This window comes from Ahaetulla prasina, chromosome 6, assembly GCF_028640845.1.
Source record: "Ahaetulla prasina isolate Xishuangbanna chromosome 6, ASM2864084v1, whole genome shotgun sequence".
Classification (NCBI taxonomy): domain Eukaryota; kingdom Metazoa; phylum Chordata; class Lepidosauria; order Squamata; family Colubridae; genus Ahaetulla; species Ahaetulla prasina.
This window is the reverse complement of record NC_080544.1, coordinates 62,205,303-62,226,582: the sequence shown is the minus strand read 5'-3', so window position 1 is coordinate 62,226,582 and position 21,280 is coordinate 62,205,303. Positions and strand designations below refer to the sequence as shown.

The 21,280-nt window shown below is 41.6% G+C and overlaps 1 protein-coding gene across 1 annotated transcript; it reads left to right on the top strand.

The window, feature by feature from the left end:
* The first annotated feature begins 62 nt into the window (after nucleotides 1-62).
* PYROXD2 (pyridine nucleotide-disulphide oxidoreductase domain 2) lies at nucleotides 63-20,561 on the top strand. Its single transcript, XM_058188914.1, has 16 exons — nucleotides 63-3,196; nucleotides 4,152-4,171; nucleotides 4,378-4,471; nucleotides 4,551-4,624; nucleotides 5,928-6,083; nucleotides 6,713-6,866; nucleotides 7,832-7,893; nucleotides 8,129-8,226; nucleotides 8,669-8,810; nucleotides 9,110-9,244; nucleotides 10,210-10,282; nucleotides 10,982-11,138; nucleotides 12,813-12,967; nucleotides 17,002-17,108; nucleotides 17,399-17,519; nucleotides 17,785-20,561. Exons 1-16 carry the CDS (start codon nucleotides 3,067-3,069, stop codon nucleotides 17,853-17,855), a joined length of 1,749 nt encoding a protein of 582 aa, XP_058044897.1. The 5' UTR covers nucleotides 63-3,066; the 3' UTR covers nucleotides 17,856-20,561.
* The last annotated feature ends 719 nt before the right edge of the window (nucleotides 20,562-21,280 follow it).

The following is a 21,280-nucleotide window of genomic DNA, read 5'->3' as shown; positions in this document are numbered from 1 at the left end:
ATGTTTAGGGCATCAGTTGGCCTTTATCCCTGAAGGCATAGAAGATCCTGGGGCATATTTTTTTTAAAAAAATTTCCAGAGGCTTTTTGATGGTTTTTTGGTCTATGTCTTACTTTGCAGCATGCTAGCTTCCCATGTATTTATTTTATTCTTTTAAATACAATTTCAAAAAGGTGGGCAGGGAATTTTTTGGAACACATACACAAGTACCATATTCTCCCTCTTTGATTTACAAATGTTTGTTAAGCTTGTATGCAAAAAGAGACATGAACATAATGAAAATGATGTCCATAGAAAAAGAGCTAAGGATTCTCAGCTTTAATAGTTTATACCATATCAGCTTTCATATTCTAATTGTCTAATAAAGATTGAGGCAGCTTGGCAAAGCTGGCTGTATTTGTGGTTAAAATCATCTACAGCCTCTACTATACTGTTGTTTCAGTACAGGCCAGTGATATGGAATCGGTTGCGGAAGGCAGAAATATCAAAAAATTTCTTTTATTGGCTAGGGGATTATTACAGTTGAAGTTAAGCACATCTGGAACATGGTAAGCTGGTTACGATGGAACTTAATTTTTTTCAGGTCTGATCGAAAACAGCTATTTGTCTATTCTTAGCCATGTCTGTTGTTGCCATTTTCCGTAGAACATGCTCTTACACTATTTTATAACCAGATAGATGAGCACATTTCTCTGGCTGTGTCTGGTATGAAGATGAAATTTCTACATAATGTGCAGCTGTTTTATTTTGTCTGTTTCATGTTTATCTGGAAACTGTTTCAGTATGACAGCCTATTTATCCAGGAAAAATGATAATTATACTTATAAGGATTACTGTATAGGAAAGCGAGAACCAATGTTTATTCATAATTCTTGGCAGGGGATTTCTTTATTAATAATGAAATAATTCTACAGTTCTTCTCTCCCACCTGAATTACTGTAGTCACCTGTTCTAGAACTGGCAGAAAACTACTATTCCCGTAGCTGCCCTGCCTTGTATCTGTTACCTTTGGGTTGGCTTATTGCCAAGCAGTGGTATCCTGATATTGCACATGCAGGTCATATTAAGCCTGGGAAACTGGTGAAGCCCTCTGGCTTTGCTGCATACTCATGTTTTGGCAGGAAAGCATTGGCAGGGTGGGGGTTTCAGGAGGCAGGAAATATTGACCGCTGACCCCCATCTCCTGTTTTATCAAGTATATCATCTAGTTTTCAGATGACATTGATAACCCAGTTGCCTCTTCCTCTCGTGATAAAGCAGGAGAAGCAGCTTTCTAATAAGCAGCTGCACCCCACAGCTCTGCCAGGCACCAATCAGCTGTCCATGAGCAGGGCTGTAAGTATGTCCAGTACTTTCTGCCAGGAAATGGAACAAAGGAATGGTGGGAGAGGAGACTGGAACCAGAGGAGTTAGGCAGTGACCACTACACAAGCCTGATGTTGCTAATGAGTGTTTGCTACTTCATCCCTAACAATCACCTGGCCTGCTGGCAGGATAGTCAGCAAAGCATGTCAGGTTTCATACGTCTGGAAACTGCTATAGGTTGAGCACCACTTAACACTGTCCCATACATAGGTTGACAATGAGATGAAGGCCATTTGATGGGGGTAGTGCAAAATAAAGTATGTGTTGGTACATGGTTAAGATGCAAATGAAGAGAGCTGGGCTGTATAACCAAAGGAGTCCCAAGTGAAGTCTAGCAATAGGGTGAAGGAAACCTGAGGATGTGAATGCAATCTTTAGCAAAAAAAGATCTCAAAAGAAAACTGCCCTCCCCACTCTAAAGAACCCAGGAAGGACAGCATGCTCAGCAGCCTCAACCTAGAACATTCAGTGTGTTGGAAGGAGATGGAATAGTAAATAAGGTGGAAGAGAAAAAAGGGTCTTATGTGGAGGGGGACATAACTGGGATTCTGAATGAGATGCAACATTTTGATTCCGGTTTTTCCTCCTGAAATAATGTACAAGTGCTGCAGTTAAAGGTTGACAAGAATAAAGCAATGAGATATATTCTGCATTGGCATCTGCGGGTAAACAATCTGTTTTAAACACTGGGGGGAAAAACCCTTTGTGGGTAGATTTTCATTAATGCTGGAAAGCAGAAATATTCTTCCAACCACTTAGAAGAAAGGGTGGGGACTGATAACACAGGAGCATGTGAAAGATGGCCAGGCGAGCCAAGTGGAAGATGTAATTATACCAATAGATATCAGAAGTTAATTATTTCTTTAAACGCTTGACTGGAAGCCCTCTTAATCTCAGCTGCCTGCAAATGTTGGCAATGGCTGTGATTATCCAGCTTGGGGATGGGTGGGTACTGCCTGCATTGCTGAGAAACTGAGAAAGCTGATGCTCCAGTTCTGCCTGGATCAGGTTGTCTTTTTTGGTTGCAAGCAAAGGCTCTCAAGATTTTGATTTCGTGTTAGTATGTGTATTGTACACCACCTTTTCTGCCACTTAGTTAAGTTTACCCTTAGGGCTTTCTCTATCCCTTGAAAACAGCCTTCCTTCAGGTTGTGTGTGCTGGATGGAAAATCTAGAAGCTGAATGGGGCCGAAAGAGAAGGCTCCCAGGTTAAGGAAAAAACCCTGTGTGGGGGTACCTAAAGTGCCCTTGAGAATACACTTTCCTGGTTATTTCACATTTCTGGAGCATGTAAGGTGATATGAGGACTTTGAAAGAGGCTCGTTAATTATCCATCCACAATTATTACTATGTAATGCTGGGAGGGACAAAAGGTGTTTCTGAAATTTCAGGTATCAGGTACCAAACTAATGTGGTGGACTTGATGTGAGTCTCGAGCTGGAAAGCAGCTCTGCTTTGGATTACGTCACAAAACACACCTAGTTTTTGGCTTGTTGTGCTGAGACATAGCATTGTTGATGAAGTAAAATAACACGGAAACATTTAAGCAACGACTCCCCCTCTCTCTATACTTGTGCAGCCGGGACGGTTTCCGGGCACTCCCCCTCCCTCCTCCTCCCCGCCTTCCTGAAAGCTCGTAGGACCTCCCCTGTTTCTTCCCCCGAAAGTGCGATCCGAAATGCAAAATTCAGTACGTGTAAAATGGCAAGCAGGCATTGTTGCCGCCTGGGCCCGACTGGCATTAGCCGGATTTTGGCGGGCTGCAGGGCAAACCATTCGCGGGCTGCGGCCTCGTTGAAGCGGGAATATGATGCTGTCGTGATCGGGGCAGGTGAGCGTCAGATGAATGAAGGCCATTTAACACATACGGGAGCGAAGGAGACTCCCCGACGCCAGCTATAGAGATGGTCCACTGCCCAGATAGAATTGCCTTGGTTTGGAATCAGTGTCTATCTTGGTGTCAAGAGTCTTCTTTGACATGCAAAGATCAAGCCTTGAAGTTTTAAACTAAAAAGTATTGGCCATGGAGCTTTAAAAAGTAAAGCTTCCTAGGAGCTTGCTGCAATTTTCTTGACAACAGTATAAACTTAGTTTGCCAGGATATTTTTCTACTTCCCAGGTATTTTCTAATAGTGTCCCAACCAAGTGCTGCTGTTTGCCAATATTGCATATTTATCTGGAGTTCTGCATTTCCCTTTAGATATAGCATCTAAGCAACCTTGGCTGATCTCAGTTAAGCATAGTCACTTTTGGTCATTCAAAAGGTCAGGACTAGACTGGAATATTAAAAGGCCACTTCATTATAGTTGCTAAGATAACTCTCTGAAAGGGTTAATGCAGCCTTCAAATTCAAGTATAGTTTGGAGACTTACTTTAATTCTGTACCAAACATATACAGGGATCAGCAACCTCTGATGTTTCTCCAGCTGGCTGGGGAATATTGGGAGTAAAATCCACTTGTTTTAAAATCGCCAAGATTGAGAAACACTGGTTTAGATACTGCCGAATTATAATTCCAGCATCTTCATTCCTGACCATGCTGGCTTGAGGGTGGCCGGGCAAGGCAATTCATTTGCATCTGCAGTCCTTACTGTTGATTTTAAATGTTTTCATATAACCTGTTCTTAATTGTACTATAAATTATAACTTTTCAAATGAATCTTTTTTCCTTGACCCTTTCAGGGTTGAGAAAAGTGACAAAAATGCTTGTATAAATAAAATATGTACACCTATATAAGAAGCAGCATATGATAAGTAGCTTTTCATTCTGGGAAATCTCTTTACAGGACACAATGGACTAGTGGCTGTAAGTACTGAGGGTGATGAGAAGAGGTGACACCTTACATCTGACATCGTCTAGAACAGGTCCCAGGTGCTTAAACTGTACTTGGGGAGAATCTGTTCTTCGCTGGGGATGTTTGGTTTTATAATTATGAGGTTCCACAGCAGGGATTCTTGGAAGGCAGCAGGTAGGACTATTCAGGACCAAGTTAATACTCACTGCATCCCCAGGCTGCTTATCTGCAAAAGGGAGGGTTGAAAACAGTCGTGCTGGAGAGAAGATACATTGTGGGAGGTGCTGCAATCACTGAAGAAGTCATTCCAGGTAAGAGTTAAAATTATCCAATACTTCCCTTTCCCAAGCATATAAACTTCTGGTATACCTGATCTCCACTATTCTGCAGGCTTTCACTTCTCCAGAGCCTCTTACCTGCTCAGTTTGCTGAGACCCCAGATTTACACTGAGCTGGAGCTGAAGGTATGGATTGTGCTTTGAGTAGCACTAGGAAATGCTTGGTATTGTTTGATTTCTTTTTTCCAAATTGTGCTTGTCATTTTTTTCCTGAAACCTGTTATATCCTGATCCCAGATCTGGCATGCTGTGGGTACCATTGACTGGGGACCTTCATTTGGTGGGTCCCAGGAGATGTGCCTTCTCTGCTGTAGCACCTGCCTTATGGAACATTCTTCTTCCCCCTGAATTTAGATTAGCTCCATCCCTTTTGACATTTATTTGTTTTATTTTATATTTGTAAAATTTATTGGCCCCCCGTCTTACCTCAATGTAACTGGGAGGTTTACAATCATAAAAGAAAACTATATAAATTAAAAACATAAAAAGTTAATACAAAAAGCCAAACACTGCAGTCCAATTAAAAGATAGGGAAGACAGCAGCAGTGGGGGGGGGATGTGGGGGGGGAGGGAAATAGGATTTGCTCTTAATCTATCAACCACCTCCATTGTGATGCTCTCCAATTGGAGCCCCAAGCTAACTGGCAGAGCTCATTTTTCTTCGGCGGAAAAAATGCTTTTAAAAGGAAAAAAAAAAGTTGCCCATGCCCACCCAGTCACATTACCCCCCCACCAAGCCACGCCCACAGAACCAGTAGTAATAAATTTTACATTTCACCACTGGGCCAATCCCAGTGAGATGAAATGGTCATTCTGGAAACCTGTCAAGTTTTGACTATGTTTTCAGGCCTGGGACTCCCAGGCAACTGGAACTTGCTCAGATGACTCCATTATTGAGGTGGCCATTTTTCTCTTCCTGCTCCTGTTGTTTGTATTTTTCACTTTTATGGTATTTGTTAATAAGGTTTTTTATATTGGAAATTTTTGTTTTTATTTATTGTTTTATCTGGTTGTTGCTTACTGCCCAGAATTGCCTTCTGTGAAATGGTGTGTGTATAATATATAAAAAATAAATACATTTAATTAACATTTCAATAATCAAAGAAGCAAATTCTTGAAATCAGAAACCAACAGATTATAGGTTTAAAAAAGGAGCATCTTCATGTTGAGGAGCTTACCAGGAATTAAGTCCCACTATATTTGATGACGTTTACCCCACATGTAAACATTTTTAAAGAATGCAGCCTAAATTAGCTGGTGGCCATTTGTACAATTGTTAGCGGTGTAACGCAATCGTTCTTCTATTGTATGCCAGAAAAGGGTAATTCTGGGTCCATTGTATAACATACGCTTTGGCATAGTCATCTATATGTCTGAGCGCTGTACAGAAATCTCTCTACTGTGTGTGTGTGATAATTCTGTCTTGCAGAAACATGGCTTAAAAGTCCTTCTACGTGACCCATATTCCTTCACTCCAATCCTGGAGGACAGCCAGGGTGGGCAAGTTCCTCGCTCGCTGTTGCTGGGGAACAGCATGGCTGAGACACAGAAACAGATTGCCCAGTTCTCCCTAAAGGATGCCCAGGTATTTGGGGAGGACTGATCTTGAAGGCAGAGGGGAAAGGAGCATGGAACATATCACAGTCACATGATACAAGAAATACAATAATATTTGTGAGTGCTTGGGGTGCGGAGCTGTAAGAAAAGGCTTACTCTAGAAACGAGCTGAATAGTTTCTCTTCCTTTAAATAAAAAAATTAAAAAAATATTTACAAACCCTCACATCCTGGACATAAACTGTTTCAACTGCTACCCTCAAAATGACGCTACAGAGCACTGCACACCAGAACAATTAGACACAAGAACAGTTTTTTCCCGAACGCCATCACTCTGCTAAAAAAATAATTCTCTCAACACTGTCAAATTAGTTACTAAGTCTGCATTACTATTAATCTCATTGTTCCTATCACCCATCTCCTCCCACTTACATGACTGTAACTTTGTTGCCTGTATCCTTACAATTCGTATTGATATTGTTTCCTGATTGCTTATTTGCACCCTATGACTATCATTAAGTGTTGTACCTTATGATTCTTGATGAAAGTATCTTTTCTTTTATGAGGACTGAGAGCATATGCACCAAGATAAATTCCTTGTGTATCCAATCACACTTGCCCAATAAAAAATTCTATTCTGTTCTATTTACTTTTGCAGGCTTTTCCCAAGTATGAGGCGTTTATGAACCGCTTGGTGACAGCCATTGACCCTCTACTTGATATCTGTCCAATGGATGTCGCTGCACTCACCCAGGGCTCCTTGCGTCAGCGATTCAGGGCCTTGGTGGGATTGAGAGCCCTGTTCCGTGCGGGTGAGAGACAGGTGGCCCAGGCCCTGCCATTTGTGATGCATATCCAGATTTCTCTTCAGTGGCTGTTGTGTTGAATTACGTAGATGATTAGAATCTCACCCAACCACATAGACTTTGTACTTGAATAACATTCTCTCCTTTTACCTTGCTGTAAGGTAAGAAGGAGTAAATGGAATCCCAAGGCCAAATATATTATATACCCTAGATTATTTTTTTTTGGCATGATCAGTTTCTGATCATGTTTACTAAAATTTGGCACCCAGTTTCCAACAATTTTGAGAAGAAATCACGTGGACAGTAGCATTGGCCTTAAAATAAAACCTAGCCTCACCCACATGTGTAACCTTATCTAACCCAAAAGCATTTTAACAAAAGATTACTTGTTTCTATCTTGGAACAAGAAAACAACCATATAACCCTTGGAAACTACATTGGCTGATAAATTGAGGACTGCACTCGTTTGCACACTTTGTTCTACTAATACATGTGTGCACTAATGCACGAAGAAGACTATGCTAGTTTAGTTAAGGTTACTTTGCATCTTCCCTAAATTTGATTGTTGAAATCAACATTTTCATAAATTGAAAATTGGTACTAACATCATAACCTCTGGAGGAGTTTGTGAAGATTTTTTGCCGAAGGGGTGGTAACCAAGAAATGTGATCTTGAAAGTATTTAAGCAACATGCATGGCATATCACCTGTGTATGAACAGCAGTGGAAGATGAGAGAGAGAGAGAGAGGGCGGAGAGGAGTTTTCCTGGTATGATCTTTTACTGGGGATCTTCTGCAGCTATAAGTCTGTCTTTGTGTGGGATGTTAACTAGAGTAGTTTCCCTTTTGGTTCTATATTTGAAAGGCATGAATCACCTTATTCGTTTATTTATTTTCTATAGCTGTCCATCTCAAAACACATGACTCTTGGGGTGGGGTGGGCGAACAATAACCTTGTTTTCTTCTTGCTAGGATTTGCTTTGAGAAAACAACTTCCACAGTATTATGAGGTTCTCACAGCTCCCATTTCCAAGGTGAATGGCACTGGTCAACCTGAAATAGGGGGATTGTTTGCATAGCCTTTTATTTGTATAACTGTACTATCTCCCTAATTCAGTAGGTGCTCAATTTTGGATAACTTTAATTTGAACTGTAAAAGGGTCCTAAGATTAGCCTAGCACCTGTGGGTCAGAGTAAGGCAATAAGTAAATAGAATGTATATAAATTCCTTCAGTTTCCATACAAGGCTTGTTTCTCATTCTCTTGCAGATTTTGGATTTCTGGTTTGAATCAGAGCCCTTAAAAGCAACATTGGCCACAGATGCGGTGATTGGTGCCATGGCTGGTCCACACACACCAGGCAGTGGGTAATAATATTGATCTTAATTCTTATTGCTCTTTTATAACTTAACCTCTCCCTCCTATCTCTGCACATAGCATTTCTTTCATCCTTTCATATTCATCCCCAGCCTTTATATCTTGTTGGCAATCAGTAGCCCTCTATATACCAGCATTGCTGGACACAAGGAAAATAGCTAGTAAGTTGTACCAAGCAACATTACATTTTATTTCTATAATACTCTACATTTTTGTAAGCCCTTGGGAAGTGAAGTGTAGTTATTGTAATGCACACAATTACTGTAATGCATACAGTTATAAAGACTAAGTTGTATTTGAGGCAGAAGACTGGAATTGAAAAAGGTATATAGAAAGACAAGCCCAAGCTGCTGGCCAGCATCTACATTAAAAATAAAATTGCAGCCTTCATAATATTACTTGGCAGTCCCTAATTCTTGTCCTTTCTCATAGGTATGTTCTGCTGCACCATGTCATGGGAGGAGTAGAGGGGCGCAAGGGTGCTTGGGGTTATGTGTCTGGTGGCATGGGGGCACTTTCCGGGTCCTTGGCTCGTGCTGCAACTACATTTGGGGCTGAGATCTTTACTGACAAGGTGAGTAGATTTATCAAATCTTGATCTGAGGGGTGCCAGAAAGGCCTCCAGGAAAGAGGACACTGACAAAGAACAATGAACCAAGAAAAGAGGCAGAAAATGCAATTGTTTGCTGTTATGTAAGGAACTGGGTTCTCTTTGACCCACAGGGCAGGACACAGATATTCAAACTTGGGTTTCTTTATGGAGGGGACAGCCTGAAGTCAGGATCCCTTCTACCACCAGATTAAGTGGGCAGTTTTTACTAATCACGTGAGAACCCATACTTACTTGCTGATCATTTTGTTTTTCCTCCTCAGGCAGTTTCCCAGATTCTTCTGAGTTCTGATAAGAAGGTTCAAGGAGTTTGTCTCCAGGATGGAACTGAAGTGAAGTGCCGCTTGGTGCTGTCCAATGCATCTCCACATCATACCTTTTTGGAGCTTACTCCACAAGTATGTTTAGCTTTCTGACAAAACAGGGAAGGCCTCAGGAGGATTTGTTAGAAAACCATCACCATTACCCTTATTTTTTTTCCTTCTCTTAAAAACCACGATGCCTAGATCTTGCCCCAAATATTTGATGGATTTATTTGCATTCTAGTTCTGGATAAGCAATGTGCATCTCTTGCCACAATCCAAAAGAAAGCAGAGACTATAATTTGCCTAGAAGAGAACTGGACTATGGATTTTCAGCCAAATAAGATTATTGAGAGTTCCTTTAATTGATATAAGAGAAAGACTGATAAATGCTTGGAAAGAGGAAAATGTTCCAAACGGAAAGGGGGAAAAGACTGAGCCATGTGGTCCCAGTATATGTTTCTCCATCTTCCTTTTCCAGGATTCCTACCTAATGCCGGGCAAATCTAAAGAGTGCCACTGGTATCTTAAGATTCTTCTAATTCTAGTTTGTATTGATTAACACTTTTTTTCAGAACAGTGGATTGCTTTCATATTAAACACTGAACCTCCAACTGTATTGCATTCCAGAAATGGAGGGGACCATATTCTCTGGCATAAAGTCCTTATTCTGTAAATGAACTGCCCTATCTGAGGTGTGGGTACTAACTGAACTAAAAACCCTTTTAGTGTTTTTAATTCATTTATATATGAAATAATGATCCTGTGAAACTGGGACATTTTCTGTACAGAATATGTGATATGGCACTTTATCATGACCCTTGATTAACCCTTGATGTAGGGCTTACTTGGTCAACTGCTATCATTAGGACAGTTGTCATACTATCATTCTTGGCAACTGCATACAGAAAGGGGTTGAGTGGCTGTGTGTGCCAATCATGTATGCATTCTTTACATAGTATAAAATATATGAAGAATGAGAAAAGTGAGTTTGGGGAGTTAAACTCCAAACTATTTTCCAATTTGCTTCAAAACCAAGCATTTGTGCTTCTTCTTTCTAGGAGCATCTGCCCATGGAGTTTGTACAAAGAATCTCACAGTTTGACACACGTTCTCCAGTCACCAAGATCAATGGTGAGGACCGTAAGGCAGTGAATAGGTGAGACGCTTCCATGTAAAATGTCTTAGTGGTACAATAATTTCCATGGTCCTGGGCGCAACAGGCAGAGTTCTCCCGATCTAATACCGGGTAAATTTAATAGGGCCAACTGAAACATTACAAAACGGGTAACAAATTTCTGTTTTTCAGACAGGATAGTACATGTGAAGAATAGAAAGAGCAAAAAAGAAAGAAAGAAAGAGGAATTATCTTTTGTTCTTCCAATTCAATTGTTCAGATAATTGGAAGTCTATTTTTATTTCCCCCCCTGCTTCCCACTCCAACTTTAGGGGGCTGGTGATTTAAAAAACAATGTTGACAAAATGGGAATCAGTGGCTCTCAAACTATACAGAACAGTTTATAAACACTGATCACATGTCCCAGTCTCAAAGCAGAGAAGAAAGCAGACTTGAAAAGGTAGGAGCAAAAGGCCTAGAATTTAAATCTTAAAATAGAAATTATGTAGGACTTGATTTCTGTTGCAATAGGTAGGTGTTCTGCATAAGTATGGCTTCCATTTTATCTGCAATAAATGACTTATCTATCTATGTTCTTTTGTGAGTTTCTGTTGTGGGCAAATTCCTGAATGTTGTATTAAATATCTGGAGAACTGAAATTTATTGTACTGCCTAGCGTCGTTTATAACGTCAACTTTTACTGCCCGTATCCCCAGTGGCTGTGGATCGGTTGCCCAGTTTTCTGGCAGTCTCAAACACTACCAGCAACGACCCCTTGCCTCACCATCAATGCTCCATCCATCTCAATTGTGAAAACACTCATGCCTTGCACCAGGCCTTTGAAGATGCTTGCAATGGGAGGCCCTCGAGAAGGTATGATCAGCAATTCTAAGTGGCCTCAATAGAGTTGGGGATGGAGCACCCACCTCCAAAAAACCCTGGATATTTCCAGTTACATTAGATTTTAGTTCCTATAATTCCCAGCCAACATGGCAAAGAATGGTGATTGAGAATTATGTAAACTGAGGTCCTCTTAGCTTTGAGGGAGACAACTTTATAATCTGCCTTTTCCTACCCTGTCGGCTATTCAATTCAAGTCAATTCAATTCTAATATATGAAATTATATATGCTAAAATATGCTACTATTATTTAATATATATTTAAAACTGTTACAGTTGGACCTGCTCCCAGCTATCCTTTTAGGTAGTCTTCCTAGTATTCAACCTGGAAGTGCCCTGCAGTTAAATTTACTATTTTCCTACACTTGAGAGCACAGACTTAAACTGTTAACACAAATTTCACCTCTCCAGAATTTCTAATCTAAAACCCTTACTATGATCCAATCCTGGTCTAATAAGCGGAAACTCATTTTGTAGCAAAACAAATATTATTTTCTGTTATATGACTGAATTTTATATACATCTACACAGTTTCATTAGCTATTTTAGGCACTGCAACATCTGTCAGGCTTTTTGTTCCTGTTATGAATGTAGTGCAGAAATTCTAATTTAGATGCACATTCTGCATTGCTGGTTTGATCTTCCAGTGCCATCTCTTTGCAACAACAAAGAGTTTGCTGGTGTTTTCTGTTTTTCCCATGTCTCGGTATTATCATTTATTCAACAGTTTTAAGTGCACAATACCATTTAAAATCCAGAATAGTAATTCACCTTGACACTCAATCTGTGCCTTGTGTAGAAAGGAAATTAACAGCCCAATTATATGCTTGTTTACTCACTAGAATTAAGTTCATGAAATTACTGAGGCCAACTCCCAAATAAATTGTATGTGGAATTGCATTGTTAGGTTAAAGTATACTATTTCAATCCCATAATAAATAAAATTGGAATATTAGGCCTTATGCTGGAAATCATATACTCCAGATAAGATGGTATCTATTATCTATAATGAAAACTGCCTTTTTAAAATTTGTATTTTCTTGGTTTTATGAGAATAGCAAATGGGACCCAGAACCAACAAAATGTGGATGGTACTCTAGACCAACCTTTTCTGTTTAATCTGTCGTCTGTCCAATTTCCTTCTGGTTTCCTGTTCTATTGGTCAGAAGAGCTGAATTTGCTACTAGTATTTGCTAGGGATGGGAGATTCCCTCCCCCATGTTGCTGAATTTCAATTCCGAGCAACCCCAACCAGTCTGATTAAAGATGATGCTAGAAGTTGACATTCTGCAAGAACTGGAGTGCTACTTCTTGTTCACCCTGGATTTATGTGTATTGTTTTCAGTGAGTTTTTGCAAACTCAGTACATATTATGAAACAAGTAGGACTTTGTCCTGTCACGTTATCCTTCGGTAGACTTTAGGTCTTCTCAAAAGATTTGTTTCGAGGCCTGGGCTATCTTCATGGCTTGGTGCCGAGTACCTTATTTAGTTCCCTTCTGTTGGAAACTGTTGGCAGGATTGTTTAGGGCAAATCCAGCATGTTAGTATAAAACCAAGGCATGATCTTAGCAGCCATAGGAAGAGAACTGTCAGCCAGTGTCTCTGGGGATGAGAGTCACAAGTTGCCTTCTTTCTTGTTGTTTAGGCCCATGATTGAGATGTGCATTCCATCAGTCTTGGATCCTACCCTGGCTCCCCCAGGCTGCCATGTGATTTCACTTTTTACCCAATACACCCCCTATTTTCTTGCCGAAGAAAAACACTGGGACTCCCGTGACCGAGAGGACTATGCCAATCGAGGTACAGCCAATGGCTAAACCCTGGCAGGGATAAAGGGCAAATCTTGCATTTACCTAAGGAGCATCTTCCATTTGCAAGAATGACTTCCCCTTTTCTACTCATGCATACCTTATCACTGTATCCTTGACAAAATGTTAATTCCCTTACTCTTTTAGAAGGATTTATTGTTCTCAGTTGCTGTTTCAGTACACAGAGATAACCTCTGAGAATAGCTGTGTGCATTTCCTGATGATGAACAGGGAAGTTCTTGGAATGAACAGGAGCCTAGCAGCAACTGAAGGATAATTTAATCACAGAGCATCCCTAGCTTTATGTTCTTGAAGGTTTGCACTCCAACCTGTCTAAAAGGTAGATGTTGGGGGACCACCTAGATAAATAATGATTGATTTGCCTTGAACCAAGAAACAAGTATTTTATTCTATTCGGCCAATGAGAAGACTGCCTTATATTATATCAGACCATGGATCCAACTGTTTAATGCAATGGTAACTGGGAGGAGATTCCAAGATTAAAGATAGAGGTTCTCCAGTTCAACCTGGACATTCCAGAGATTAATGTTTGGAAGTTCTGTTCTACTCCTGATTTATGGTCCCTACCAGATGTCTTCTCTCTCTGTAGTATTTGACAGTATTGAAGCCTATGCACCTGGGTTCAAAGCATCCATCATTGGGATAGATGTTTTAACACCTCCAGACCTTGAGTTCGTTCCAGGCGTCGGTGCTCCCACAGAAGGCCCTACCCTGGGAGCCGCCAGCCGACATTGTTTGGCGGACGGCACCTGAGAAGGCCCTCTGTGAGAGCGTCTGGTCGATGGGAGGCATACGGTAACAGCAGGCGGTCTCGTAAGTACCGGGTCCTAAGCCATGGAGCGCTTTAAAGGTGGTAACCAGGATCTTGAAGCGCACCCGAAAGACCACAGGAAGCCAGTGCAACCACGGAGCAGTGGTGTTACGTGGGAGCCTCGGCGGCTCCCATTACCACTCGCAGCTGCATTCTGACTAACTGCAGCCTCCGGGTGCACCTCAAGGGCAGCCCCATGTAGAGAGCATTGCAATAATCCAGCCGAGACGTAACCAGAGCGTGAGTGACCGTGCATAAGGCATCCCGTCAAGGAAGGGACGCAACTGGCGAACCAAGCGAACTTGGTAAAAGCCCTCCTGGTGACGGCCGCCAGATGTTCCTCAAAGGACAGCCGCCATCCAGGAGGACGCCAAGTTGCGAACCACCTCCTTTGGGGCCACTAACTCGCCCCAACAGTCAGCTGCGGATGCAGCTGACTGTACCGTGCCGGAATCCACAGCCACTCTGTCTTGGAGGATTGAGCTTGAGTCTGTTTCTCCCCATCCAGACCCGTCGGCTTCCAGGCACCGGGACAGCACTGACCGCCGTTGGGGTGGTCCGGGTGGAAAAGTACAGCTGAGTGTCATCAGCGTACAGATGATAACTCACCCGAACCCACTGATGACCTCGCCCAGCGGCTTCATGTAGATGTTGAACAGGGTAGGCGAGAGAATCGACCCTGGGGTACCCCACAAGTGAGGCCCCTCGAGGACGACCTCTGCCCCCTGTCAACACCGACTGCGACCGGTCAGAGAGATAGGAGGAGAACCACCGATAAACGGTGCCTCCCACTCCCAATCCTCCAACTGGCGCAGCAGGATACCATGGTCGATGGTATCAAAAGCCGCTGAAAGATCTAATAGGACCAAGGCAGAGGAACAGCCCCTGTCCCTGGCCCTCCAGAGGTCATCCACCAACGCGACCAAAGCCGTCTCCGTGCTATAACCGGGCCGGAAGCCGGACTGGAACGGGTCTAGATAGACAGCTTCCTCCAGGTGCCGGGGAAGCTGCCATGCAACCACACTCTCTACAACCTTCGCTAAGAAGCGAAGGTTGGAGACTGGACGATAATTTCCCAAAATAGCTGGGTCCAGGGAAGGCTTCTTCAGGAGAGGTCTCACCACCGCCTCCTTCAAGGCGGCGGGGAAAACCCCTTCAGCTAAAGAAGCATTTATAATCCCCTGGAACCAGCCTCGTGTCACTTCCTGAGCAGCCAGTACTAACCAGGAAGGACACGGGTCCAGTAAACACGTGGTCGCATTTTCTGTTATATGACTGAATTTTATATACATCTACACAGTTTCAGTAGCTATTTTAGGCACTGCAACATCTGTCAGGCTTTTTGTTCCTGTTATGAATGTAGTGCAGAAATTCTAATTTAGATGCACATTCTGCATTGCTGGTTTGATCTTCCAGTGCCATCTCTTTGCAACAACAAAGAGTTTGCTGGTGTTTTCTGTTTTTCCCATCTCTCGGTATTATCATTTATTCAACAGTTTTAAGTGCACAATACCATTTAAAATCCAGAATAGTAATTCACCTTGACACTCAATCTGTGCCTTGTGTAGAAAGGAAATTAACAGCCCAATTATATGCTTGTTTACTCACTAGAATTAAGTTCATGAAATTACTGAGGCCAACTCCCAAATAAATTGTATGTGGAATTGCATTGTTAGGTTAAAGTATACTATTTCAATCCCATAATAAATAAAATTGGAATATTAGGCCTTATGCTGGAAATCATATACTCCAGATAAGATGGTATCTATTATCTATAATGAAAACTGCCTTTTTAAAATTTGTATTTTCTTGGTTTTATGAGAATAGCAAATGGGACCCAGAACCAACAAAATGTGGATGGTACTCTAGACCAACCTTTTCTGTTTAATCTGTCGTCTGTCCAATTTCCTTCTGGTTTCCTGTTCTATTGGTCAGAAGAGCTGAATTTGCTACTAGTATTTGCTAGGGATGGGAGATTCCCTCCCCCATGTTGCTGAATTTCAATTCCAAGCAACCCCAACCAGTCTGATTAAAGATGATGCTAGAAGTTGACATTCTGCAAGAACTGGAGTGCTACTTCTTGTTCACCCTGGATTTATGTGTATTGTTTTCAGTGAGTTTTTGCAAACTCAGTACATATTATGAAACAAGTAGGACTTTGTCCTGTCACGTTATCCTTCGGTAGACTTTAGGTCTTCTCAAAAGATTTGTTTCGAGGCCTGGGCTATCTTCATGGCTTGGTGCCGAGTACCTTATTTAGTTCCCTTCTGTTGGAAACTGTTGGCAGGATTGTTTAGGGCAAATCCAGCATGTTAGTATAAAACCAAGGCATGATCTTAGCAGCCATAGGAAGAGAACTGTCAGCCAGTGTCTCTGGGGATGAGAGTCACAAGTTGCCTTCTTTCTTGTTGTTTAGGCCCATGATTGAGATGTGCATTCCATCAGTCTTGGATCCTACCCTGGCTCCCCCAGGCTGCCATGTGATTTCACTTTTTACCCAATACACCCCCTATTTTCTTGCCGAAGAAAAACACTGGGACTCCCGTGACCGAGAGGACTATGCCAATCGAGGTACAGCCAATGGCTAAACCCTGGCAGAGATAAAGGGCAAATCTTGCATTTACCTAAGGAGCATCTTCCATTTGCAAGAATGACTTCCCCTTTTCTACTCATGCATACCTTATCACTGTATCCTTGACAAAATGTTAATTCCCTTACTCTTTTAGAAGGATTTATTGCTCTCAGTTGCTGTTTCAGTACATAGAGATAACCTCTGAGAATAGCCGTGTGCATTTCCTGATGATGAACAGGGAAGTTCTTGGAATGAACAGGAGCCTAGCAGCAACTGAAGGATAATTTAATCACAGAGCATCCCTAGCTTTATGTTCTTGAAGGTTTGCACTCCAACCTGTCTAAAAGGTAGATGTTGGGGGACCACCTAGATAAATAATGATTGATTTGCCTTGAACCAAGAAACAAGTATTTTATTCTATTCGGCCAATGAGAAGACTGCCTTATATTATATCAGACCATGGATCCAACTGTTTAAGTGTCTTCAATGGTAACTGGGAGGAGATTCCAAGATTAAAGATAGAGGTTCTCCAGTTCAACCTGGACATTCCAGAGATTAATGTTTGGAAGTTCTGTTCTACTCCTGATTTATGGTCCCTACCAGATGTCTTCTCTCTCTGTAGTATTTGACAGTATTGAAGCCTATGCACCTGGGTTCAAAGCATCCATCATTGGGATAGATGTTTTAACACCTCCAGACCTTGAGCAGATCTTTGGCCTACCTGGTGGGGTATGTATTTCCTCAAAATCACCCCCCCATCAATTTAGGAGACTATATAGCTTGATTCTTACACAGTAACATTGTCTAAAACCCACCCACCACTCTCTTACAAATTACCATAAGGCTTGTTTTTAGCCTTCCTGCCTTTGACTGTAAAATAGTCTTGGAAATCTATCCTATATGCTATTCTTAGAATCTGAATGCCACAGGGTAGCCATTCCCTTTCTCTACGCTAGGAAATGGACAAGGACCCCTGTCTCTTCAGCAATGTCTCATCTGACACTGCCTCTGACTTTCAGAATATATTCCATGGAGCCATGTCTTTGGATCAGTTATATTTTGCCCGACCAGTGCCAGCTTACTCCAGTTACCAATCTCCAATCCAAGGCCTATACCTTTGTGGAAGCGGTGCTCATCCTGGTATGTCTGGGAGGGGCAGGGTGAGTGGTACATGAAAGGCTGCAATTTTTAAAAAAAGACATAAAAGGTGTTTGCCCATAGTGTCATTATGGGAACCTCGTTTTTTGCAATATAGTCCTGGAAGGGGCTGCTAATTGGGCTGAAAGAGTTGGGGGTTATTTGTTCAGGCCTGCCTGTCAATCACAAATATTTCTGAGTGCTGCCATTTTACTTTCTGTTGTAGTCAAGCCTCTTTCTTCCTTCAATGCCTCAATTTTCTTCCTAGGAGGAGGTGTGATGGGAGCAGTGGGACGCAATGCTGCTAGAGTAGCCTTGGAGGATTTCAAGAATCTGTGAACCAATAGGATGATTTACTGCATTGGCTCAAAACGAGAGAAATCTGGGCATTCTCCAATCCAAGCCTTTGAAACGAACTCTCTTATTTGGGGGCCTGTTTTACTAGCGTCCTCTCATATTTTTTCATCACGAACTACTCAATATACCACTACAATACATTTCTCCTGCAGTAGCATAGTCACTAAGCAAGTAAGAGCCACTGCTGTTTCATGTGGGACACAAAACATGCTATGAACACAATGGCTGAGCTTTTCTGGCAAATTTGTTTTGATTTTATAATCAAGTAACATGCTTCCCATGTTGCATTATTTAACCAGGAGTTTGTACCTCTATCTTGTTCCACAACTTACTCATCTTCTTTGGATCATTGAAGGGATGCACACTGCTATAGTTCTCCTATAGTTAGAGGGACGCTTAAAGCCATGCGAGAAGGAGAGCCCACAGTGTAGCTTTCTCTCTGGTTGAATAAGCCAATTATACTGAGGTTCGTTTAGTTCAGATTGTCTTGGACTGCTCTTTAGCAATTTCTTTTCTTCCAAAACTCCCAGCTGTGCTATTTATCTTGCTTTTTGCTTCTTGACCTATGAAAATGCAGCCATTCTGAAATGCTGCTCCTGAGAACCAGTTTATAACATAGATGATGAGTCATGCTTTCCAGAAGATCAAAACCAAGGCCAGGTTGTAACAAAATCACCTCAGCAGAGGGTTAAGGAGAGTCTGCTGCCATTCATGTCATCTAACCTTGTGCTCCCCATCCAAAGCCAGATATGCCTGACTGAGCCAGCGTCCCAAAGAGTCATATTTCTCACTAGCAAAAAGCAGCTGCTTGCAAACACCTCTCTGCAATCTGACTGCAAATCCAGTCAGGAAGTGGCCAGAAGCCAGCTGCCCTTGCTGATTCGGCCTCAGTTGGATTTTCTGCACCAGCTAATCTCAGTCACAAAGCATGGGAGCCAGAATACTTGGCTGCTATCCGTTCCATTCCATTGAAATCAGTGAGAATAAATCAGTTTAAATCTAATACTCCACTTCAGTTTTACACTTGGATTGCAAGCAAAATGTGTTGACATAATGAAGAATGTCAGTAGCTCCTCTCCCTGCATGTGATGAATGAATTTCATATGAAGCACTGATGATAAAATCATTGCCTACTAGAAAATATCCAGAGATTAATAAAGAGTTTGAAAAACGCCTTCCTTTCCCCAATCATCTTTTGTAATACTGTAATATTTCTCTTTTTTTATGGGAGCACATCAGTCATTGGCTGCTGGATTCAAAGCAAGCACAGACAATGCTGGTTGTGGGGTTTGTGGATGGGGGTTGCCATTGGTCTCACACTTTCTCAACTGCAGTTTATGAGCAACAGCCATTCATCTTGATGTGGCTTCCTTAGGAACTGGCACAAACATCGACTGACATAAATTGAAATTGTATGCGGCAGTAGGTAGATTTTTCCAAGGAAAAGGAAATTGTTAAAGGCTGACAAGTTTGTTATGTAAAGCCACATAATTTCTGAGATATCATACAAAATGATGAAATATCAGCTTTATTCTTAGGAAACAGGAAGCATGTTACATAAAATAATAGAGCCTTCTACTTCCCAAACATGTCAATCCCAAATATCCAGTCTCGGTTGTAATGCAACCCAGGGCAACTACTCCCTATGTTACCACCACTGCTGGTTCACATTGGAGATATTTCTTTGTTAAACCTAAGTTCCCCCCACCGTCCTATACATATAATTCCTGTGTTCCTGGAATTAGTGCAGGAATAATTAACTTTTCTTAATGGTTCATAGTAACGTGAGTTTGTAAATATTTATTTATACGAAGATTGTAAAGCCCCCATTTTATATCTCATCCCATGGCAACCATCTTGTGTGGTATCTGGTCAAGAAGTGTGTGCTTTAGCAGAGGAACTTTTCAGAACTGAATTGAACCCAGAACAAACAACACAGTGGAAAGAATCAAAAATTGGGCTTCATTTTTCTGCTAAGTCATGACTAATTTAGTCACAGTTAATTAAATAAACTGAAAGTGGATATGGCACAGCTTCTAGGGTCATTCAGCCTGAAAGTTCATCACTGCTATACACAAGTTACTGTATTTCATCATAACCCAACAGCCACAGTCTGTGCAACTCCTTTTTTGGCTAGACCAAAGATGGCCACAAGAGGGAAGCATTGCTGCTTAAATTTAGGGGGTTTAAAAAAGCCAAGGGCAGAATAGCCCTATTCTAATGCAGTTCCATAGTCTTACTAAGGCAGCTGTATTTTTCATTTGTTGGTGTCATATTCACATTTTGCACAGCTATTTTGGTACTACTGGTAGTATCTGGCAGTACTGTGTCCATAGCATCTGGCTTGCAACACAGTGTCTAATAATGATGGACATATGAGATTTGGCCTAGCCTGAGCTAAAACATGGGTCATCTGCCATTACCCCTTTTCCACAAACAGAAAATGCTAATGATGGAAACATTTATAATGGATTATAATAGTCGGTGCTGAGGTCCCAAAGAAAAGCAAAATCCAGTTTTCAGTACATTTCCCAGAAAATATGTGTTTACATAGACAGCTAGGCTATGAGTTGACCAATGATGGCTTAGCAATTACATAACTGGTTAGTGCAGAGTATGATAAACCCTGGGTTATGATTTATAAAGCACAGCAATGTCAGAGTTCATTCTCTAAATATATTTTTCTTTTGCCTTCAGTTTTGCCCCATGAAGATGAAAATCTTAATATACTAAGGAAATATACACCAGGTTTAAGTGTCATCCTTCACTTTTTCTGGAAGTAACTCCAAGATTTCTGGCAGAGAACATCTTTTTCATTATTTTTGACTTGATCCCTTTATCGTAAAGATATCAAGAGCTGAATCCAGAACTTCCAGATCAACTTTATTTTTGAGCTATGATCCCTCTCACTGCTCTTGCCATAAATAGCACAGGTATGAGAGAGGACTAGAACAGGCCTGTGCAAGTCAGTTTCAAGACAGACCTAAGTGCTTTACTAAGGTGTTTCATTTTGCCCTACCTGCCATTGGCATCCCAGGAGAGGGGAAAATGCTGTAATCACATAAACCAGGGGTCTCCAACCTTGATAACTTTAAGACTTGTGGACTTCAACTCCCAGAGTTCCTAAGCTTTGCTGGATCTCTGGGAGTTGAAGTCTCTGGGAGTTGAAGTCCACAAGTCATAAAGTTGCCAAGGTTGGAGACCCCTGACATAAACCGTGGAACTTTCTATTCGCATCAAGCATCCTAAGGCAAATATATGTCATATTTGTATCACTGTGTTTCTATTTTGATGACACGTGGTTTGTTGCATATGCTTTTGTTAAAACTGCATTTGCAGCAGCTTCTTAGCTGACTGCTGGAAAGGCTGAAAAAGGCAGCCACAGCAATGCACAGCATGCTGCAGGA